This window comes from Camelus dromedarius, chromosome 24, assembly GCF_036321535.1.
Source record: "Camelus dromedarius isolate mCamDro1 chromosome 24, mCamDro1.pat, whole genome shotgun sequence".
Lineage (NCBI taxonomy): Eukaryota > Metazoa > Chordata > Mammalia > Artiodactyla > Camelidae > Camelus > Camelus dromedarius.
Genome location: NC_087459.1, coordinates 22,785,952 through 22,811,128, shown reverse-complemented (window position 1 = coordinate 22,811,128; position 25,177 = coordinate 22,785,952). Strand labels below are relative to the sequence as shown.

Sequence of the window (25,177 nt, the reverse complement as noted above, 5' to 3'; positions counted from 1 at the left end):
ACAGAACAGGAGGCTGAATGTACGCTTGAAGACGTGGTGGGTTCAAGAATGTATGACCTCTGTGATATTGTGTCACTATCTCATCCCACTGCACAGCAGAGAGAGATGTTCCGACTCTATCGCTTAGACATAAATACAGTGCCCGGGTTGCAACTAAGTAAGTTGGGGACACTACACTATCACGAGTTTTCTTCAGCAGAGAATAGAGGGTGTTACAGAACAGCTGATCTACACGGAGGAGGTGGGTTTGATATGGCTTAGAACCATGGGACTAGAAGCATCTTTAAAATAAGCACTCAAAAGAAAATGTGTGTTCCAAGTCTTTACAAAAGATTTATTAGTTAAACTTTTAGGATAAAGGAATTTTTAAACTAACTAGTACTTTTTTAAAAACCACCGAGTATTTAATGATGCTTTCAATTAGAAAAGAACTTGAACCCTTTTTAAAGAACAGACAGCAGAAAGTGGCTAAGGCTCCAAGAGTAAAAGAAAGTGGAACCTGCTCTGTGTGCAGTGATGAGGGGCTCAGACACGGACCTTTCAAAACAAAAAGCAAACTGTACTCATGGTTTCAAAGTCTGTGAGACTAATCATTCAATGGCATCATATGACAATTCCTCCCAGAAGAAGAGAGATTTTACTCTAATCCAGCCCATAGACTACCTTCCATGGCAGTTTGTATGGGAACAGAGTGAGATCTGGGACAGCTTTAGATCTAATTCAATTTCTAAAGGGATGGTACTAAGCAAAAATTTAAAGAAATCTATGCAGTATTTAAAATAATTAAGAATTATGACAACTTAAGTTACTTTCAAGGAGGTGTTATCTTAAGATCTAAGGAAGGGATGGAGATCTTGAAGGAAGCAGACACATTCACCTCGGGGTGGTGCAATCACCAACGGCCAAAAGCCCACGACGGGGGAGAGGACGAGATGTTCATTCTGTACAACACACCGGTGAAGGGCATTCTAGCGAATCTCACTAACTATAATTCAAAACTATCAGCTAAATTCTAATAATGACTGTGTACTATAAACCCCCCCCCCAAAAAAAAAGATTTTCTTTCAGAAGTAAAATCAGAAAAGGGACTGAGTTCTGGAAAGAAATGGTGAGGCTGAGTCCCAGGCACTCAAAGTGTGGCTACTGCCTTCCGAGCCCTGGGATGTGACTCGCAGCCCCATGTTCCTCCTTACAGTCTTCTCTATGTGAAATACAATGTGTGTAATTTGTCCTTTGAAAAAATCACAGCAGAGTCAGAGAACCCTTCTGGGGCCATCAGTTTGTGTCCTCCAATGTCCTAAATTCACACAATCTCAACATCCAGAAACATCCTTTGATTTGTTCTTTCTCTGATATCTTGTGTCCTTGGGATCAAAGCCTCTTTCATTAGCACCAAATAATGCCCAGTGAGGAGTTCTGGCCACATAATCCTTTGCGCTGAAAGTTTTTGATCCACCACTGTCTTCATATTCCTGGATGAGCTCCTGGAAGCGGTTATAATCAATCCACGTCCACCATTCTCTGCCAATCTTAAACTGGCAAGAAAAAAAGTAGTCAGGTCAGAAATGAAAACATCCATAAAAAACGTCAAATAGATACCAAAAAGTCAAAAACAAGCCTGATCTTTTCTCCCTGTCACGTTAAAGAAAATTCTTTCATGCTCCAGATATGCTCCATATCAAAGCAGAACGTTCTATATACAGTCAAAGGAGAGCTTCTTTTCCCTTAGGACCGCTGCCGTGCTGGACCTGGAAGACCCAGTCACTGAATAAAGAACGCATCCTGGAAATGAAAGTCAAGTTTATCTTGAGCAGCATCAGTGAAGGAGGGCTGATGAAGTTTTGCGGCATTCGCATGTGTTAATAATAAGCTACTGTTCAAATTCCTCTTGCTGTCACTTTTTACCTGGTATGGGTTTTCACGGTTGTGTTACAAGAACCTAGTGGAATCCTTTTATTACTAAATTTTGCTTGAGTTATTGGTGAAGCTTTAATTGATGACTTCTAATTCTGAAAGGCTAACTTAATGATTCAAACTAGCCTTTTTAGCCTAACATGGATACAGTATCTCATTAGTAGAAAGCCTTGTTAAGAATTTCAATTCAATAAAGGGGAATAATCCAATCTGTACTCTTTTAAGAAAATTGCTTCTCAACAGTCACTGTAGCAGCATGACCAGGAATGAAGGAAACATGAAGTGATTTGAGGAGGCTCTGAAGGAACTACTAACTGAACTGTGAAGAACTCATTCAAAGCATTTACTTGGCATTCAGTCGTGTAAATGTGTAATACATTGATACTTGATTTATAAACAGACAAATCCTTCTGTTATGCCATCTTTTAAAAAAAAACCTGACTATGAACCAAGTTAAGTAACAATTTCATGTTCTAGCTGAGAAAAATATTGAAAATACATAGGTTCCTTGCTTTACACCATTAAAATATGCTGAAATTAAACAACATCTAATTTTTTTATCCAACAGCTAGGAACTTCCTAAGGGTAAAAAATGTCAAATAAATGGAAAAGTTTACCTGTGAATCATAAGATATTTTCTTCTAATCAGACCATTCCTTGAAAAGTTGCCCTAAGAGCTCTATGAATTCTACAACTCAAGATGTCACACCCACATCTCCCCATCATTTTCCCTCCCAAGACTGACTACTCTCGAATGTTCTCTACTACCATTAAAGTAGTCACTGTCATCTCCAGGTGCCGAACCTCAAGACTAGAGTCAGAGGTGCCCTTCCCTTCCCAGCCCCTTATGTCCAAAGCATGAGCAGGCCCCACTGATTCCTCCTTGGTAGCATTTCCATCGCCATGTCCTGACACTGCCCTAACGCAGGCACTCACTTCCAGGACTCGGCAACAATCTTCCAGCTGATTGACTGTCTGACTGTAGTTCTGGCTGCTGCCAACGTCTGCAGACTGCCTGAGACGGCTGTGCTTACAGCAGAATAGAGCCCCATTATCTGGAACATACAGCCTCAATATCAAGTCTCCAGCGAGAGGCTCTCCCTGGGTTACCCACTCTTTCACGTGACAACCACTCGGTCCCCTCTGTTGGATTAACTTAAGCCTCAGATCTCTTCATTAATGTCCTTTGCCCTAGAAGGTCTTCCTGAATCCCTCAGTGTGTACAAGTAGAGGTTGGGGCTGGGGCCCTCCGGTGTCTCTCATTATAAGGACACCAACCCCATCAGATCAGGGCTTCACCCCCATGACCTCATTTAACCTTAACTGCTTCCTTGGAGGCCCCATCTCAAATATGGCCTTTGGGGAAGGAGTGGGGGAGGCTGGGGCTTCAACATAGGAATTTTGAAAGGACATAAACCTTTAGTCTATAACCACAGGTTACTCTTAAATAAATGCTGAACCATAAGACCTCTAAGACAAAACTGCATCTACACATGCCCCCTCCTAAGATGATCTGAGAATACTCATACTAAATAGTAGCTCAGAAAAAGTCGAAGTGTTCCGTGCAAATGGCAGAAGCTAAAAGGGCAAATTTTAGTATGATTAGCACAAAAATAACACTGAAAGATGGAGCTGCATAAACAGAGGAATGAAACCCCAAGTCACAAAATTTGAGGTTAAGTATGATGTGAGGTCACCCTGCTTCAAAAATTCCTCAAATCCTACAGTAAGGGATGAGGCAAATCTACACGGAATTACAAATAAACTCAAAAGGTCACAGATGATCTCAAAAATACATCACAAGCGCAATGCAGTGCGGCCTGATAGACAACGCTGGGCTGCGTGGGGGTCTGCGGTCCTGGAGGCCAGGTCGGCCGCGTCTGCGGGATCCTGCTGTCTAGAACAATTAAACTGCAGCACACAGGGTCTTGTTCTCATTATTTCTCATCTTTCACTCCTGGAAAATGTCATTAAACAGAAGGCTGACAAACTGGTTCTTTATTATTTTAAATGTTTAATAAGATTCTATCAAAGATGGCAGATTAAACAAATGCATTTACTGCATTTCAAAAAATGCATTTACTGCATTTCAAAAAGACACATTACCTATAAAAACAAAGAGATCAGGAGAGGAAAAAACACTATCAAACTTTTAGAAGCTTAAAAGATGACAGATAAGCAACAACTGGCTTAGCAGACCCAAGAGAGCTGAACCCTAAACTAGCAAATAGAAAAACCCAAGATGCAACCCGATTTATGCTTCAGAATTCCCCAAAGGCCCAGAAACGGCAGCGTCAGTCACCCCTGGAAGTGAGTAGAAGAGGCACCAACTTCCCCTCCAAAAAAACCAATGGTTGGTTTACGTTCTGATTAAGAAATTGTTAGAATGCCAAGTTCCTGACCCCCCGGACATACACACAGCTGAGCAGCCCCCAGCCTGCCCACTCCACTCCGCTACGGAAGACGAGAGGTTTATTCTAGGAAGACAATAAATCAGAAAGCCTATGGACGATGGCATAGCAGCTGCAGCCGAGAACAGGGCTATCGCACTGAAAAGGAGGGGTCAGAGCGCCCCAGCCCCCTCTGCTTCCCGGCCTCCGTGGCCATGCACGCTGCGGGAAAGCAGATGACTTCTTGGGTTCCCTAAGGAAACCCAGCTAGATTTCTCTAATTTAAAGTCAAGCCCAGTCTACACACTTAGGGCTCCCAATATGCTTTGTAGTCTCCCACTTAAATTTGAGCAGATAACTGATGACCATCTAAGGAAAACTTCAAACATGGCAGAGAGATAAAAAATAAACAGTAAGAAAAGAATAACAGAGTAAACAGAGACTAGGTAGGGAGAAAATGACAAATAAAATAAAAATGCAACTAAACTAAAACGATTATCCTCATAGAAATGAGAGATTACTGTATTCATAAGAACGTTACACTATAAAAAGAAACACTCAAAGAATAAAAAAGACTAATTAGATTTTAAAATTACAGAAACAGAAATGAAAGGTTGACAAGAAAGATAAGAAATAAAATTAAGAAAACTTCCTAGAATGTAGAGTAAAAAAAGATGCAAAATAGGAGAGAAATATTAAAAAAAAAAATTTAAAGGACTATTCAAAGAGACCCAACTTTAACATAACAGGAGTTCTTGAAAGAAAGAAGAACACACAGGATAGACAATCCTTAATGAAATAATTCTGGAAAACTCTTAAGAAGGGAAAGCCCTGAGTTTCCAGATTGAAGGGGTCTGTAATGGATAAAAATAGACAAGCTGTCTGAGGCACATCTCAGTGAAATTTCATGGAACGAAAATAATGGAGACAGAGAGAACTCTAACAAGGAAAAAATGGTCATACACAAAGGATTGACAATCAGAAGGCCTTCAGAGTTCTCACTAATTATACTGAAAGCTTAAAGACAGTGGCTCCAATTGCACAGGAAAAATAGTTTCCACCTTAGACTTCCATATGCAGCAAAACTGTCAGTCAAGAGCATAGGGAGAATAAAAACATGTTTAGGCATTCAAGGTCTCAATAAATCAAATGATCAGCATCTTTAGGGAAGATCCTTTATTAAGAACCCGCTATAGGCAAGACACGATCCTAGATGCTTTACACGTCACTTTATTTAGCCATTACAATAACCCTATTAACAGAGTTATCCCTGTTTTGTAGATAAGAAAAATGAAAAATGGTGAGGTTTTGAAAACAGATACACCGATACAAACTTCAGGAGCCCCCCACCCCAAGATCACCCCAACTTCTGCCACAAAATGCAAATTTAGGGGTTCCCAAGCCCACCTTCAGGTGTGGACAGTTCACTAACAGGACTCAGAATTCATCACTGAAAGGTGTTATATTCATAGTACAGCTTATCACAGCACAAAGATAGGGACTAAAATCAGCCACAGGGGGAGGCGCATGGGCAGAGTCTAGGAGAGTTCCACGCACAGCGCCTCCAGTCGTCCTCTCCCAGCGGAGTCTTGGAAGGTGATACCTTCACCCAGCAATGCTGTCCAACAGCAGGCAGAGTGCTGCCAGCCCGGAAGGCTCCTAAGCCTTGGTACGCAGGGGTTTTAATGGGGTTTGGTCACCTAGACTTAGCTGCTTGCTGGGTGGCTGACCTTAGTTTCCAGCCTCCCTGGAGGTCAGGCAGGTACTGTGGAGCCCGAAGCCTCCACCCCAAATTCCACGCTCAGTGTGGATGACCTAGTGTGGCCCAAGATGCTTCCTTATGAGCAAAGACACTCTTATCAGGCAAGATATTCCAAGAGCTTAGAACTCACCTCCTACAAGCTAAGGACAAAGTCAGCCCTTTCTTTGGGTAAAATTAATCCTTTCCTGTATAACCAGACCTCAAAGTCCACACATAGTGAACAAAGTAGAAAATACAAAAATAAGAATCATACATACCACTTTCATTTATACACTCTTAAGAAGGGCTTTTATGTGATCTCAGTATCAGTTATTTTCTAGTTGGGTCCTCCAAACGTAGTCACACTTAGGAACCAAACAACTGGGAGAGCGCCCGTTACAGGATGGAAGAGGGGCCAGACCTGCTCGTACTCAGAAGTTCACATTAGGGGGAAAGCAGCAGACGGACTCCCTGGGTAGTTGGAGGGAGAAGGGATTTTGGAATACAAGAAGGGTGCTTCAGTGATACTTTTTGAATTTCCCAGATTTATGAATTTCGTTCTTGCCTGTTGTAGCTACAACTGCACTGTTTGTTCTTTGGATAAGAGGCGGCAAAGATCACAAAGACAGACTTCAAAGCGCACCTGCCTGACTGCGACAGTGAGATACTGATCAGAGTTGACTCCTTTTTCTGAATTTACTCAGCAAGTAGTATTCCTGTGGCACAGCTGCCTGGGAACCGTTTTGAGAGGTAAAAAAAACTACAACAATGTGATTGAATTCTAGATATATCCAAGTGCAATTAAAAAACTTATCTGGAAACTCACTTTTAGGAGTTTCAATCTTAATTTCCCGTTTTGTTGAAGTAGAGCTAAGTCCTCTCGGTAGTATCACAAAATTGCCAATTTTCTCTGACATTATTCTGTAAGTAATTACTGGGAACAATCGGGCCTCTGATGAGTTCCACGTGTAACACGGAGGGAAAATATTCAGTCAGTAGGTTTTGTTAGGAAAACACTGCACAAAACCTTCCTGGAGACACAATTCCCTTCTTATTGCGAGAAGGGAGGGCATGGGAGGTGACAGGTCTTCATCCCCACCCTGTACAGACTGTGAGTTTACGTATCCGAGGGAGGACTCTGTGATTAGTGCTTAATTACCTAAAGGGCCTCAATTCTGGCAAAAACGTTCGCAGTGGTGATGATCTTGGAGGAGAGTAAGGAGATGCTGCTTGGTTTGTCAGGACAGGGGAGTCTGCACCTTGTTCTCAGCAGACACTTCCCTTTCTCCATCCTGTCTGACTGCTGTGTGGCATTTGAGAGTACCATGCAGTGGTCCAAAGTAGGCTTTGTATTTTGAAAGACACGGGGTTGAATTCTAATTATGCCCTTTGTCCTTGGACAAGACTTGTACTCTCTTAGCCTGAGATTCCACCTTTGGGAATATGAGGAAAAATAACATTTATGACTCATAAGCCTTTGTAAGGATGAAATGAACGAATGCATGATAGTGTTATCACAGTGACCTAATAAATGTTACTGGTTATTGAGTTAATCAGCAGACACTAAAACTAAGGAATGACATCTCATCGATGGTGAAAGATGCTAGAAGATAATGAAGAGATGATGCTGGAAGACAACAAAATAATATCTTTGAAGTGCCAGAAGGAAATACCTCAACTTAGAGTTTTCTATTCTGGTAATCTATTATTCAAGAGTAAAAGTGAAATAAAGACGTTCCAGGGAGAAAAAAGGCCAAGTTTGCCACTCCCGTCATTGAGAAGGCAACTGCACCCAGCAGGGACAACCGAGATGCACGTGGGACTCACACGGGTGGAAGATGATCTAAACCGCTCTGAAACTATTGAACTATTGTAATTCATAATTTAAATACTCCTCCCAAAATACATTTCTAAGCCCAGACAGTTTCACTGGAGAATTCTACTAAACAGTTAAAGAAGAAGTAACACCGATTCTACACACTCCCTTCCCAGAAGACAGAAGAGGAGGAAAGCTTTCCCAACCTGTTTCATGGGGCCAGTATTACCCTAACACTAAAATCGTACAGACAGTATAAAGGAAGAAAACTACAGACCAATATCCCTCACGAACATAGAGGCAAAAGACTTTTAAAAAAAAATATCAGCCAACAGAATTTAGCAATATACAAAAAAGAAATACTACGACAAGAACAGTTTATTTCAGGGATGCAAGGATGGTCCAATACTTAAAAATCCAGTATTCCATCATATTAACAGATAAAAGAAGAAAAGTCATATGCTCACAGCAATTGAGAAAAAGGAGTTTACTTAATTCAGCACCATTTCATAATAAAACCCCTCAAAACACTAGAAATTGAGGGAAACTTCCTCAACTTGGAAAAGAGCATGTACAAAAAAGCTACAGCTAACATAAAACTAAATAGTGAAAGGCTAAATCCTCTTCCCATAAGATCAGGACAAAGATGAGGATGCCCCCAAATCCCCATTCTTATTCAGTAAAGTCCTGGAAGTCTTAGACAACGTAATTAAGTAAAGGAAATTAAAGGAATGCTGACTGGAAAAGAAGAAATAAAACTGTCCCTATTTGCAGAAGATATAATGGTCTATGTAGAACATCCCAAGAAATCTACCCCCAAAAATCCTCCTAGAAATAATAAGTGAATTCAGCAAGGTTATAGGATACAAGATTAACATACAAAAATTAATTCTATTTCTATATACTAACAATGAACATGTGAACCTGAAATTTAAAATACAATACCACTTATAATTGCTAAACCAGAAAAATACTTTGGTATAAATCTAACAGACTATAGAACTTGGATGTTAAATACTATAAAATGATTATTAAAGAAATCAAAGACCAAAATAGAGAGACAGATCATGTTTCATGAAATGAAAATTAAGGCCCAATGAGATCAAACCTGTTAGAACAGCTAACTTAAAAAAAGACAATACCAAACGCCAGCTAGGGTGCAGAGAAACTAGATTTTTCACACATTGCTGGCAGGAATATAAAATAGTATACAGTCACTCTGTAAAACAGTTTGACAGTTTCTCTTTTAAAAGAAACCCAAAACATACACTTACCATATGACCTAGAAACTGTACTCCTGGGCATTTATCACCAGGAAATGAAAACTACGTCCACGCAAAAACCTGTACAAGAACGTTCAAAGCAGCTTAATTTGTAATAGCCAAAAACGGGAAAACCTTCAATAGGTACATGGTTAAACAAAGCATGGTACATCCACACCGTGGACTAGTACGCAGCAAGAAAAAGGAATAAGATATTGACATGTGCAATGAGTCAGATAGATCTTAAGGGCATTATGACGAGTGGAAAAAAGCTGATCTCAAAAGCTCACATTTTAATGATTCTGTTTATACGTGATCCTCAAGATGATAAAATTATAAAGATGGAGAACAGACTAGTGGTTGCCTGAGGTTAGGCTGGGGAAGGAGGGTAGGTCAGACTACAAGGGGTTAGGTAGCATGACAAAGATCTTTCTGGTACCAGAATAGTTTTGTGACTTGATTACAACTCTACATGTGATAAAATGGCAGAGAATTAACTATGCACACACAGATGAATGAGCTTAAAACTGGTGAAATCTGAACAAGGTCTACGGATTGTACCGATGTCTATTTCCTGGTTGTGATAGTGTCCTATAGACATGGAAGATGCTATCACAGGGGAAAACTGGGTGAAGGGTACATGAGCCTTTCTGCACTATTTCTGCAACTTCCTATGCTTCTATAATCATTTCAAAATAAAAAGACATAGTTCTCTGTTTTCTTTCATGGCCGTCTTCTGGTGTGACAGTAAGAAAGCAGTCCTTCAAGGCAACTGCAGCTTGTACTCTCATTCAGAAGCCCTGGGATTATGAGCAGAAATTGAGTCATTTCCTAAGAAAACAGGGAATCAGAATCAGTCATTTGATGATTCTGACCTCTCTGGTTTCAGGTGACCTTTCCCAGCTTGTGAGCCAGAAGAAAAAGCCAAATGACCAGGTGTGAGAAGTGGCTTCTTTATAAGAAACTGTATTTTCATCTCCTTCAGGAGGCACTACTGTAAAATCAGAGAGTAGGAAGTGACTGGAAAACGATGAGTTGTTCATACTTCAGTAACAACAATGAAAAGGAAAAGAGGCACCAGAAAATACATAATGAGAAATAATCCATATGAGCGTCTACTTCACCTTGAATGAGTTTCTGTATTGTTTCCTTAGAGCCATGGTTCCCACACTGTACATGCAGAACACTCACCAGGGTATCTTAAACTCTGGAGGGAAATGCAGTGATCCTGGACATCTGTTGGGTACCACATAAACTAGGAGCTTGGGAGACTTCACAGTTTCAACATTAGGTTATGTTACATTTCTTTTGATCATATTTTAATAGACAAAACTGCTTGGTAAAGCAAATGATAAATGATAAAGCAAATGGTAACAACAGGTGAATTTGTGAATCTGTGTGCTCCTTGTACTATTTTATTTCTGCACTTTTTGTAAATTTGACATCATTTCTAAATTTAAAAGGAAAAAAAAAAAAAGGAGGGAGGGAGAAAGGAAGGGAAGGAAAGGAGAAAATACAGGCTATGGAGTCAGATGCCAAGGTTCAAATCTCACTTCTACTACTGACTGCCTGTTTCACCTTCAAAAAGTGACCTAACCTCTTGATGTTACAGTTTTTTCATTTATAAAACAGGAATGTCAATACTTACCTTATAAGGTCATTGTGAGGATTAAAAAGTACGTCTGACACGGTATCTGTTGCATATTAAGCACTCGTCAAAAACTAGCTAGTTTCATAAATAAAAGAAATAACAGTAACTGAAGCAGCAATAATTGAATCTTCCTATGAGTCAGGAGCTGTATTAAATATTTCATAACAATATTCTAAAGTAGTATTGAAATGAATAATATTTCATTTTCCAGATGAAAACCTAGAAAGACATCAGGGGCCAAGATTCAAACACTAATCAACCCGACTCCACACATAACCTCTTAACCATCCATTAACTATAAGAAGATTAAACAAGTTAACAAGTGGTGATGCTAAGATCGTGTTAAGTCTCTTTTTCGGTGAACTCTGTGTGCTTGACATTCGTCACCATGCTGTGGACCTCACTGCACAGTCTGGTGTCCAGAATTCAGCAAGTGTTCAATAAACACTTACAGAACTAAATTGGCCTGAATGAGATATAAAGCTATTTATTTCTTCTATGCCCATGCTTACACTGGGACAGCGGGAAGAGAGAAAAAAATCTTAAGAGACTAATGCCAAATATTGGTCTAAAATTAAATTGCCATGTTTTAAACGTTCCCTTGAATATGGCCAGTGGTGTCAAAAGATGCCCTGTAGTATAAGAAAGATCAATGAACTAGTAGGAGGCTGTGGGTCTAGATTTGGCTCAGCCATTTTTTAAGACTTTAAGCAAGTCTCTTCACCATCTGACCTCAATTTCCATATGAAAAAGTGAGGTTAAAACATTTATCTCTAAATATTAGAAGTGATATTCTAATCCTTAACCTTATATTACTTCTATAAATAACTTTCTAAATAAAATATACACAACACAATCAGATAGCAAGGCACATAAGAAGACAGCATGAATGAGAACCTGCAGAAAGAACAGATAACAGAAACAAATTCACAAAGACTTCAGATATTGTTATTATCAGACACAAACAATGAAACAGCTATATTTCTAGTAGTCAAGAAGATAAAAGCCAAGCTTAAAAATTTCAGCTAGGAGCTGGAAATTATACAGTGTGACATATCATATTTGAAACAAATAAAACAAACAGAAATTATATAACTGAAAAACACAATATCCAATATTAAGAAACTGGTGTTGAATTTAATAGCATATAAAACACAGCTGAAACAAAAATCAGTGAATTACAATGTAAGTCAAAAGAATCTGTCGAGGAGGGAGAGTACAGCTCAGTGACACAGTGCATGCTTAGTGTACACGAGATCTTGGGTTCAATCCCAAGTACCCCCATTAAAAAAATTAAACAAACAAACCTAATTACCTCCCCCCAAGACAAAACAAATTAAAAAAAAAAAAAAAAGAAATTGTCCAAATGAAATAAAATACACAAATGAGAAGGCAAAACATTAAAAAAAATACATAAGTCTAACATATGTTTAATTGGAGTTTCAAACGAAAAGAGGTAATGAGGAAGAAGAAATATTTAATGAAATAAAAGCTGAGAAGTTTTCAACCACCAATATAAAGTACCAATCCACAGATTTATGAAGCCCAAAAGTCCCATGGAGGAAAATAAAGGTAAGTTCACATCTAGACACATCAGAGCATAAAATCAAAGGGGGAGAAAAAGAAGCCAGAGAGGGGAAAGCAACAAATCACCCTAAAAGAAGCAACAAACAGCTGACTCTTCAACAATGGCATTTAAATTCAGGGGAATATCTTTAACACATTGATAGGATACAAACGCCAACCTAGAGTTTGATACCCAGCCAAAATATACATTTTCAAACAAACAAAAACTGAGAGTCTGCCATCAGACTCTGAAGAAAATTTTGAAAGGTGTTTTGGGGGCAGAAGGAGAATAATCCCTGATGGAGGGTCAAAAATACAAAAAGGAGTAGAGAATAAAATTTGTTTAAAATGTAGGTAAATCTAAATATTGACTGCCGAAAGCAGTAACGATACTGTCCTCACACTCGTTTATAGTTAATATGCACGATAAAAACAGCATGTGAGTTGGAAGGGGAAAATGGAGGTTAAGTTTCTAAAGTTTCTTTGCACAGTTAGAGGGTAAAAATATTTTAACTATTAGACTTTGATTAGTCAGGGATGCATGCAGTAATTTCTAGTGCAACCACTAAAAGAACAGAAAGAGTATATAATCCCAGCCTAACTGGAGGAAAAATAAGACCTATTATGGCTGTGAAAAATGAAAGAAGTGCAGAAAGAGAAGGAAGAGGAGTTGAAGAAGCTGGAAAGAGACTGATGACATAGACTGATGTCTAGATGATGACTGATGACACAGAATCCTAGAGGCGACATTAAGGATTTTGATTTTCATGCTAGAAGTAATGAGACATCATGCATGGCACCTACGCAGTAGCGATCTACATTCTGTAGACTTCTTTGGCTATCGTGTGAAGAACAGGCTTAATGGAGGGAGAGAGGATTTTACCACTACTGTCAGGGCAATTTCCAGAGCACTGCCCCTTCAATCAAATAATTTTTTAAAAGACACTATCATCTTACCTAAAAAGGTTTAACAATGAATAAAAAGCTAGAAAATAAAATTCAGTCTTTTGGCTTTAATTTTTAAGATTTACCTTGTAAGTTAATTGTCTTTGGAGCTATTTTAATTAGCATTTCAAACCTTTCAAATAGGCAGCCTTCATTTCTTTGTTCTTTGATGCTCCCAGAACATATTATTCTGTCTAAATATTTAACTCTGACAGATCATAGGTCATCTATATATAATCTAATTGCAACCAAAGCATGAAGACCTTTTAAACTCATGTTTGTTTGAGACTAGACCGTTTGAAATTTTAATTGAGTGATTCTAATATTATTAAATGTCATTAACCTCAGAAGCTGTTCAGGAAGTCACTTGGGTTTGGAGAGGAGTAAAAAGTGAGTCTTTCATGTTCAAATTAAGCCTGAATTCACTTGCACAAAAAAAGCATTTATATAAGAAAAGGTAGCCCATCCTTAATTACCTTTTTGGCATAATTTATTTTTATTGTGATACATATAATTCACATACCATAAGGTATACAACTCAGTGGTTTTTAGCACAGTCACAAAGTTGTACAACCAACACCACTATAGAAAACCAGAACATTTTCACCACCCCAAAAAGAAATCCCATCCTATTAGCAGTCATTTCTCCCGGAGTCTGCTCTTCCAGCTCCTGGCAACCACCAAACTACTTTCTGTCTCTAAGGATACACCTATTCTTGCCATTTCATATAAGTGTAATCATACAACATGTGACCTATTGTGTCTGGATTTTTCACCTAGAATAATGCTTTCAAGGTTCATCCATGTCCACTTTTTTAAAAAGCATTTTTAACAGAGAATTTGGAAAACTAGGTAGAACAGTAAAATAAACCTGTAAGTATCTATCACGTAGCCTCGACAACCCTCAGCCCATCCATACATCCATACATACACTTCTTACCTCATGGTATTTTGAATCAAATCCCAGACACTACATTATTTCAGAAATGACGTATCAAAATGATTGCTACTCATAACACTGGCCTTCTAATTAGCATTTTTTCCTTTTAGTGGTCTACCTCCACCAAAAACTGAATTTTTCCTTTGCTAGGCATTATTTACTTAAGAAATACATTGAACTCTGGTACTTGTTCTGTCTAACAAAAATACTAAAGAGGAAAAAGGAAAATCAAAATCCCAGAAACACTGCTAAGAGGCTAAGATTTAGTATTATTTAAAATTTGATAAATACCTCAATATTTCTTCAAACAGTCAGAAACACTCATAGGGGTTTTAGCTTTCCCTTGTCATTCTGGGAAAGGACTAGAGGTTATTACAAGAGTGTTTTATTTTGTTCGCAGTATGCACCAATTACAAACCAGAAAGCATTTCCAGTGCCTTGGCGAGGTCTAAAAACAAAGCACTCTCACACAGAAAAGAAAATTTATGAGCCCAACAGACAGAACTCAGGGCCTTCTTAACATTTGCTTTAGGAAAGGTGGCAAACAAGTAGATCTTCACTGTAATAAGGTGAAGGGAAAATAAAAAGAGAAGAAAGGAGCAGGAAGGACAAGGTGACAGAAGAATGCATATTTAAGTTACTCTTACCTTTTTGTGAGCTATCAGGAGGCAGTTGGAATGTTCATGTTCACAAGCAATTTCATAGTCGGGGATCAGTTCCACCAGCTCACAGACAAAGCGTGCCACTTCCTCATGCCAGGGCACATTGGCCATGGTAAGACTGCTTGCTGAACTCTCTCCACAGTAGGTAACGCCCTGTGGAAACATCACAACGGTTAGAGGCAGTTGCAGACCTATTTACATGTCATAGAGTAAGAGTTCCAGAGCCAGAAAGGCTTCTAGAGGTCATCTAATCCAGTCCAGTCCAATCCGATCCAATCCAGTCTGTCCAGTCCAATCCAACCCAACCCAACCCAGTCCAATCCAATCCATACTTTAAAGTGAAGAAAGTAATACAAAGATGATATAATTTGCTCAGGAACTCATATACGAAGTGAGTGACAAAGACCACCTTGGCGCTCCCAGGCTGACACCCTCTGCACCCCGTAACAAGGCTGGGGCTCGGGTACCTGTGCTTTGTGCTATGTCACCATCTGTGCTATCTAGTCACAATAAAATATCTGAACCAGTAACATACCTTTCCATCCAGATTCATGCGTGCATTATAACAGATTAATTCTCAGGGGATTATAATCCCCTAGTACAATAATGGAGCCATAGTAGATACCCATAAAAATTCAATGAATAATTTATTCACTGGTAAAATAAAATGAGCTCCCATTCTCTAGTACAGTTTAAATTTGAGGTTGGTAAGTTTCTATAAAGGGCCAGATACGGGTCCCATTAGAATTATTTAAGGAGATCACCTTGTAATGCATTTTTTATGTGGATATGAATAAAAACAGAATCGTGCCAAAATGAAAATACAACTGTAGGTACACATATATATACCTTTACACACATGCACATGTATATACATGTATCTACCTCTACAGAAATTCCCATTCAGTACAAATGCAGTAAGATAAATTGGTTTCTAACTCTTTTGAATGCTACCTGTCAGCCCAGGCATACAAGACCCAAGAGTTTCACAACTAAGTTCTCTAAGTTACATAGTGATAAGTGATTAATGACTGATTTTCTAATAATAAGGGATATCTAAACTTTGTAGGCTTTCTAAATACCTAAGAGATCAAACCTTCTTAACAAAGGATTTGAACATTCTAGATACGCTGCTACTGTAGGGAATAACTAAAACAGAAAGACACGTGCACATAGGCATACACACACACACACACACACACACACACACACACACGGACACGGACACGGACACGGACACACAGGTTGGAGGGAGTAGAGTGACATTAAATGAAAAGCCCACAAATGAGTACTGCAGAGTGACCCTGACTCTACAGATGGCAGGGCCGGGAGGTGGCCAAAAACTCAGATAAGTTCTGCAAATGAGCCTCTACTCCAGATGGCTGTTCCAAAAGACTACTGGTATACTACACTGAGATGACCTTGGCTGAACATAAACCATAGGTGACCCGCCTTAAGTACAATAAACAAGAGAATCTTCTCTATCAGCCCAGTGATTTACAGAATTCATTAAACTGAGTTTGAGTTTTAGCTGAAAAAAAGAGCAAATAATAGTTTAAAACATTCTTTAAGAAAACCTGGCCGAAAGATTGTATTAAACCCACCCAAATGTATTAGAAAAATCATGAAAATAATTTATTCATAAGTCAAATTAGTCATAAAAATGAACTTCACTTTAAACACTGTGTATGATGTATGAATTATATGAACAACCATGTAGATAGTAGATAATTCAAGGGAATTTATTTTTAGTACTTAAAAAGTTAGTTCATTGAAGCAAAGGTTTTAGGTAACATCTTATATTCATGATAACAGCTTTGGGAAATACTTTAATATTTATTATTCAGCAATAATAAATTGTGAAAAATTAAGGAGAGATTTTGTTTGGAAAGGAAATGAGAGAATGAACGCCATAGTTCTTCACTATGTCTTTACATAATACTATTCTATACATTTGCACCATGCTATATTTATAGTTAAAGTATTTTCATGTAAAAATTCTCATTTTAACCAGACAAAATTCTCTGGGTAACTTCCTAAGCCAACGTCAGAGCCTGAGCCGTCACCTGACAGAAATGTGATGCGTAGACACTGGCCTCAGGGAACTGGTCTACAAGTCACCTCCGGAACCCCCGAGCCCTCCCTCAGTCTGGCGCCCCAGCCCCGCTCTCCAGGGCTCCCCTCTCTGCTTGGGCGGCGTCACTTCATCCTACCCTCGAGCCTACTGATCACTTGCCTTGACTTTATTCTTGATCACATTTGCCCCTGAATTGTCTAAAAACGTTTCATTTTCCCTCATATCGTAGCCGTCTGCCACCTTCTCATCCCTCACTCACACCTCATTTCATCACCAACTCCAAGTTCTTTGGGGGGAAAATGGAAACTATGTGGCAACGGAAAGCACTCCCTTAGAATCCTTAGGCTGAGGAGTGACAAGCAGAGACTCAAAGAAAGTTCCTGAAGAACAGGACACTGATGCATCTTCGAGTTTCCGTTGAACAGCATGACCCACACCAGCACACTGGTGACTCTCGGGTGGACACTCTGCTCTAGGAGATGTGGGCCATAAGGCCTTTTCTACTGGCTGCTTAGAAAGCTTACCTGGGGATTCTAAGTCTGTGGGAAGAGCAGTATTTCGGCTCTTGACATTGTAATTAAACTGACTGGGTGTCAAAAGACTCCTGACATCACTGTTTTTGTCCCCTACTGTTTGATGAGAAAAGAAATGTTGCCTTCATGACTGCACCGATACATGTCACTCCTTTCTGCCCCCACAAAACTAGCCCACGTTTCTTTCTTAGCACAGCACACGAGGCCTTCTCACTGGACTGCCCCCCTCAGCATCCAGCCTTTACCTGGCTAAATGCTCTATCATGTCTTTAATCTTCGGTCAGGAAGCCCTGTCTCATCTGACCCCAATCTCATCACACCCTGTGCATATCTCTTATCAGACAACTGCTAGTACAATGTGCCTAAATTCTGAGCTCTCAGAAGGCAGGGGCTGTGCCCTGTTCTCTTCTATACCCCCAACCAATCTACCCTGGATGACCCAAAGATCAAGCCACATCTTCTTCTAAGACATTAAACTCCAGAACACTTTTTGGATCTAATATAAAATTTCATTCATATTTTTCAGGGCTTTTCTACTCTTTAATGATTATGAACCAACTGATAAACACTGGCTAGGCATTGCAACACATGAACAATGAGTAATTTTCCTTACTTTTGTGTGAAGAAAAGAGTGAGGCTATGCTAAGACACTTGTTTTGTAAGATGCCTTCTGCAAGAACTGAGCTCCGTAGACAGTCACAGCGCTGATGGGAAGAGAGTTTTAAATCATTTGACAACAAATAATTACTGAGCACTTACTCTTCTCAAGGTGCAATGCAAGGCAGAGAATACAAAGACAGTATTTCATGTACAAATGGATTGTGTTATGAAAGTTTTTCAATAAGGCAGATGTTTATAACACGAAACACACTCTCACAAACAAGTAAGCAAATAATGACAGTTAATATTCCCAGGCTAGCAAATACAGGCTTATTTAGGCCTAATGAAGCTAAAGTACATGTTAATTTACAGGGGATGTAACAGAGAAATATTTTACAAGACTAGCAGTGAATGAAAAGAGAAAATCAATACAATTTTAAAAATTAGCTTCTATTGATTTATTTTAAATAAATGTGCTTGATGAAAAGTGATCTAAACATTTACTGAATCCAGGCATATGTTAACCCACTGAATTCTCAAAACAAACCTATTAAGTTGATATTATTATACTACTGCTAATACTGAGGAAATATGGAGTCAAGGAGAGTACGTCACCTGTCCCAGGCTACATCAGTACACTTCAGGAATGTACCGAAGTTTACACACCTTCCCCACCGGAGATGATGCCGAGCCCCCTGCACCTTCCACGTACACACCCCGTCCCAGAAACACAGGCAAAGGATAAACAGTGTTGTGTTTGCTTCTGCAGAGACCCCCAGGTACCAACTTGTATTATCAATTTCACACCTTCCGGGCATTTATGTGACCTGGAGGTACTATTTAATTTTAACACCAACCCCTTTTGAGGGTTAGGCCCTGAGAGACTTTTTCTTTTGACCAAGAGCACAGGTAAGGGATAAACCTCCAAGTGCCAGCTGTGTCAGTGGGTGAATTTTTTCCTAATTTGTCCTTTCACTAAAAGTGGAAGGGCCTAGTCTTCTGCCTTTTTACCCAAGTCCTGTCCCTACTAGAGCTGTGGAATACCACCGGGGCAGTCTCTCTCCTCCTAGCCCCTAAGGAATTCCCTTACAGACTTGACAGATTGACTATCCTCGCAACAGTATGGTCATCATAACATTTACTTCTAAGTGTTCATTTTTGGAGGAATCTGAGGTTATCTCAGGCTGCCATACTGCAAACTCTTACCAAATGTTTTTATGGAGAGGATTTATTATTATTATTTTTAAAACTCTCCATTTTAGAAAATTTTAACTTTAATTAGTAAGACAACAGCAACAAAAAGTTGCCTTTTCAGACATCGGTTTAACCCTACTGAGCAGGAAAGCACACCTTCTCCATTTACTCATTTCACTTCAATCATTTGAATCATAGAAGAAATGCATGCTCACTGCAGTAAGTCATACAACACAGAAATATAAAAAGTATAAGCCTTTTCTTCTCCTTCTCCCAAATAAAACACTAACAATCTGATATATATCTTTCCACACTTTTCTTATATAAATATATCTAAACATACACTGTTAAACATTTAATCAAATAATAAATATTATTCTATAGCTTGCTTTGTTTCTTAACAGTACACTATTTTCTATAAACATCCCTTTTCCTACTTCAGTTTAAGAGGAAGATACTTTATTTACTTGCTGGACAAGTGAGAGCTGAATTTAATAAACTACATGATCCAGTCCTCAAAGGCCCCGGTACTTGACGTCACAGGTTTTCCACATGAGACAAGATGATCGTCACCACGTTTTCCCCTGACACAACGCAGACTGTTATCTAACACATTACATTTTATAATTTAAATAAGACATTTTAAAATTATGATTAGATTGTACATTCCCCCGAGAACTTTTCAATAAAACAATCTCTCACCATAGTTCATTTTACTTCTGTACACTTTGCCTTGTTCAATAAGACATCCATTTCCCTAATAGCATATCCAGACTTAGATACAAAAAATCTCTATGAGGCTTTGACGAGCTCTGGCACATGGAGAGAGCTCAAAAATACTTGTTGAATGCGGGGATAAAATAGCAAAATGGAAATCTCATTTGAAAGAAACTATGTCTTTGTTATAACGTCTGAACTAGAGACAGAAGGCTTCATCCATTTTCTCCGTATATTAATAGTTTGCCTAACTAAAAACATCCATCAGAGAATAACATTGTTTACAAAGTAGCCATCTTCCTTTCAAAAATAACTTTGGTTGATTCTTTTCAGACTATAGAATATCTTGCTCATTGTAGAAAATATGACTGCAAAGAAAGAAGGAAGGAAGGAAAAGGTGATCCAGCCAACTCGCTTTATAACAGAGGTTTCACTGCAACACAATTTGAAGCAGCATTCTTTAATAGCTAAATCATAAATTAAAACATCACTCACCACTCCCTGACGTTGGTAAGATTTTCTCAAGTCAACAGATACATTTAAGATGTGGTTTGTATCTCTGCATTATTTGAGCTCTTGCCAAAAGCAGCCTTTTGAAATTAAGAGTAGTTTCAAAAGAAAAGAGTGTCTCTGACTTGACTGGAGACTGCTGCGCATTCACACAGCAATATTTCATCTGTCCCCATGTCCCCAGCCCTCCCAGAGCTCAGTAACACAGAAAGCTGAACTTACTAAAAACAGCTATAAAACTGAAATTTCCTCTGATATGACGTACAGTACATCCAGCTTCATAAACATAAACTGAAGAGTGGAGCTTTGAGAGACTGGATGAATTTTCTGGTCACTCTCTCTTATTTTGTACATTCTTAGTTATCTCCGAAAGCCATTATTTGCCTCTTTAACACTCCATAGCTTGAACTACCATCTCATGCTGGTGACCTCCAAATCATCGCTGCCAAGCCTGTCTCATCCCCAGAACTCCAAGCTATATAATTTATGGCCTGTCTGAACTGACACTTGGACATTTAAAAGATATCTCAAATTATTAAGGCCAACATAGAATTCCTGAAATTACTTCCCAGACTTGTCTCCCTCCTCCACTGGTCTTTTCCATCTCAGCAAACTGTTCCACATCCACACGACTGCTTTGGCCAAAAACCCAGGAGCTATTCTTGACTTCTTTTGTTCTCTCACTCCTACACGTCATCTAGCGGCAAGTTCTGTTGGATCTATTGCCAAAGGCCAGCCCAAATGCACTCACTTGTCTCCAGCCATATACCACTGAACTTCCCCAAAACAAGTCATCGCATCTCCTGCTTAGATTCAGCAATCATTTTGTACTGACCCACCTACTTCTACTACTGCCCGCTATAATCCATTCAGGATGACAGCAGGGTGCTCTTTTAAACTCATAAATCAGATCACATCACTCTTCAGCTTAAAGTGCTTTCCTAGTACACCCAGGATTAAAACAAAGCTCCTCAATAGGGAGCAGGGTATAGATCAGTGGTAGAGTGCATGCTTTCTATGCACAAGGTCCTAGGTTCAATCCCCAGTACCTCCTTTAAAAAAAAAAAAATTTTTTTTTAAAAGAAAGATCTCAAATCAATACCTGAAACTTTGACCTTAAGAAACTAGAAAAAGAGCAAACTCAACCTAAAGCAAGAAGAAAGAAGGAAATAATGATCAGAGTGGGAATTAATGGAAGACAGAAAAGAAAAACAACAGGAAAAAAAAAAGCTTATTAAATTTAGTATAAAGTCCAATTCTCTTATCCTTGCTGGAAAGGCCTAACAAAATCTGGCCCCAGCACACCTCTCTGGTTCATCTTGTACTGTGGCCAACTCCAACCACCCCGCAGAGATCACACAGGACCTCTGTACACCAGCTCTGCCATCTGCCCGGAAAGCTCCGACCCCAAGCCTCTGCATGTTGTGCTGCTTCTTACTACATAGGTATCAAGTTTTAAGAGACACCTCCTCAGAGAAGCCTTCCTGCTTATGAAATCCAAACAGCCAACCACAATATCTAGCAGTGCATTTACCTTTTGACACATCAGGCCGCTTACAAGAACCTATCCTAAAGGAACACTGGCAAAAATATAACGGAGACAGCCAGACGTCACATGCTTCCTGCTCGAAGCAGACACTACCACCAAAGAAACAGCCTTGAAATGCAAACACACACACACACACACACACACACACACACACACACACACACCCCTAATCAATCTTCTTCTGATCTAACCACTAAACCACAAGAAATTATAAGGGGCAGAGGAACATACAATCAGAAAAACCTAAAATAAAAATATAGGGAAATAACCAGAGTAAGTAGTCCATGTTCTTCAACAAAATAAATGACAAGGAGGTTAAAATAAACACGTGGAAGAGGACTAATAGATTTTTTTAAAATTCAAGAGAGAAGTAATCCAACTATGACCATTACTTGAACCCAGATTAAAAAATACGTTAGACAATTGGCTTAAGAAGAGGTAGTGTGTGTCTGTATATATACATATACACACACAATGGAATATTATATATAAAATATACAATGGAATATATATTTCATTATTAATATATTGTATATTATTTATTATAATATTATCTTAATACATTAATAGTGGAATATATAGATGCTATATATAATGGAATATTACTCAGCCATAAAAAGAATGAAGTATTACCATTTGCAGCAACATGGGTGGACCTAGAGAATATCACACTAAGTGAAGTAAGTCAGATAAAGACAAATATCACATAATATCACCTATATGTGGAACCTAAAAAAATGATACAAATGAACTTATTTACAAAACAGAAACAGACTCACAGACATAAAAAATAAACTTACAGTTACCAAAGGGGAAAGGGAGGAGGGGCGGGATAAATTAGGAGGATGAGATTAACAGACACAAACTACTATACAAAAAATAGATAAGAAACAAGGATTTACTTATAGCACAAGGAACCATATTAAGTATCTTGTAATAACCTGTAATGGGAAATAATCTGAAAAAATATATATACAACTGAATCACTTTGCTGCATACCTGAAACTAACACAGTAATATAAATCAACCTTACTTCAATTAAAAAAAAATAAACTGTTAAAATAATTGGTCAATTTTGAAATCTTTCATGTTGCAATACTTAAGAGATTATTGTTAAAATTGTTTAGTTGTGAGAAGAGTATTCTGAGTAAGTGTTTAAAATAAGTGCATATCTTTTATGAATATATACTGAAACAGTTATGGATGAATAGAATAATGTGGGGGTTTGCTTCAAAATAATAGGGTATGGGCAGAGAAAATGGGTAGGGGTATAGCTGAAACACGGATGGATAATTTTTGAAGCTGGGTGATGGATGGATGGACAGGTTCATTAGCTCAGTCTCTCTACTTCTTCTATCTATTTGAAGTTTTCCACAGTAAGTTTATTTAAAAGCCAACCGACTACTCACTACAGTAGTATTTTATTTCTCAGCATAGTAAAGTTACTACGTAGTTTTTCATTATTCATTTTGTGTTGACAGTCTACCTCTCACTAAAATACAAGCTCTGTGAGAGCAAATGCTTAGTCGTTACTGCTCTTATCCCCAGTGCCTACAACAGCGCCAGGACCCTGATTAGTATTTCTGAACAAATAGACAAAACATCTGGAGCCCCCTGCAGAGCTCTAGAAGACTGTAACTCCGTCGCGGTCAACCGTGCACCGTGGGAAGCGTTCCGGCACTGGCCAGCAGGGGCTTACCTTCACTTCGATGAAGTCAGGGCTCCCCAGGGACACCAGCTCGGCATAGGCCTGGAGTTCATCCACGTTCCATGCCTTCACAAGCGTCAGTCTGTAGACAGTCCGTTGTTGCTAAAACAGAGGAAAAGCCGGCTTTGTTTTTACCACCAAGGGAGATTTTCAAACTTCTTCAACTCATAGAGGATCCAGGTAAGGTGAAATACTGCATGAACTTCTATACGTCAAAGTTACATTTAGTGGAAAGATTTTTTTTTAAGTGTAAACAACGTCATAAGATTCCCAGAAGCCTTCTAATGGCACAGATATTGGCATATTTCTTTTCTCTCATAGTTTCTAATATTAGATAAGATACCCCAGGAGTTTCTTGACAAATACACTGAATTCAATTTAGTTAAGAATAGTAAATTGACCAAATAGTTTTAGACTCTCGAAAATTAATTCAAATAACCTTCAGGCTTTCAAGTATCAATCACTCAAGTTGTTCACAGTAAGAATTTCTAATTACTCGTCCTCTTTCCTGAATTCCCATTATTTCATGATCTCATGTTGGCAGAAAAGGCACATTTATGAACTCTCAATGTTGCCATTTGTTTACCATGTAAGCAAAGGAGGTACTGGTTTTCTGAAAAGCAATTAGACCCTTTGACTTTATAGCTCCCTTCCAGGACCCTAGACAAATTATTAAAAGTTCAAAGATTTATTCAAACATCTCAGAATAACATGATTAATGGTAGCTTAAAATCTAAAGCAAGAGTAAGGGCAGGACCTGTGACCTTCTATAATTAATAGAATATGGCAAAGGTGATATGATGCCTGTGGTTATGTGTACATGATTATATCCATCTGTAGCAAATTCCCAAGTAATACCCTTACTGCTAAACCTCAAATCATACTCGAAATACTCAAGAGAAAAACAAAGTGAAGTGAGAGATGAACAAAATGAAACCAGTTTCTACATGCAACCCAATGTTCACAGCAACATTCTTTACAATTGCCAAGATACAGAAGCAACCTAAGTGACCATCAACAGGTGTATAGATTAAAAAGATGTGGCATATATAGAATGGAATACTACAAGGCCATAAAAAAGAGTGAAATTTTGCCATCTGCAACAACATGGACAGACTTGGAGGGTATAATGCTAAGCAGAAATATGGGAGAAAGACATATACTATATGATACCACTTACATCGGGAACCTGAAAAAATACAAAAAACTAGTGAATATAACAAAAAAAGAAAGACTCACAGATATAGAGAACAAACTAGTAGTTACCAGTGAGGAGAGGGAAGGAGGAAGGGGCAAGGTAGGAGTAGACGATTAAGTACAAACTATTATGGATAACATAAGCTACCAGGATATATTATACAACACAGGGAATATAGCCAACGTTTTATAATAACTATAAATT

At 38.7% G+C, this 25,177-nt stretch overlaps 1 protein-coding gene across 1 annotated transcript in view; it reads right to left on the bottom strand.

Moving 5' to 3' along the window:
• Positions 1 to 313: 313 nt before the first annotated feature.
• Positions 314 to 25,177, bottom strand: part of LOC105089694 (S-adenosyl-L-methionine-dependent tRNA 4-demethylwyosine synthase TYW1) — a 127,824-nt gene continuing 102,960 nt past the window's right edge. Inside the window, exons 14-16 of the mRNA XM_010980788.3 lie at positions 23,767 to 23,877; positions 14,873 to 15,040; positions 314 to 1,535 (exon numbers count right to left, since the gene is read on the bottom strand). Of these exons, the coding sequence (XP_010979090.1) occupies positions 1,314 to 1,535; positions 14,873 to 15,040; positions 23,767 to 23,877 (501 nt within the window). The 3' untranslated portion in view covers positions 314 to 1,313. The remainder of the gene's footprint in view (positions 1,536 to 14,872; positions 15,041 to 23,766; positions 23,878 to 25,177) is intronic.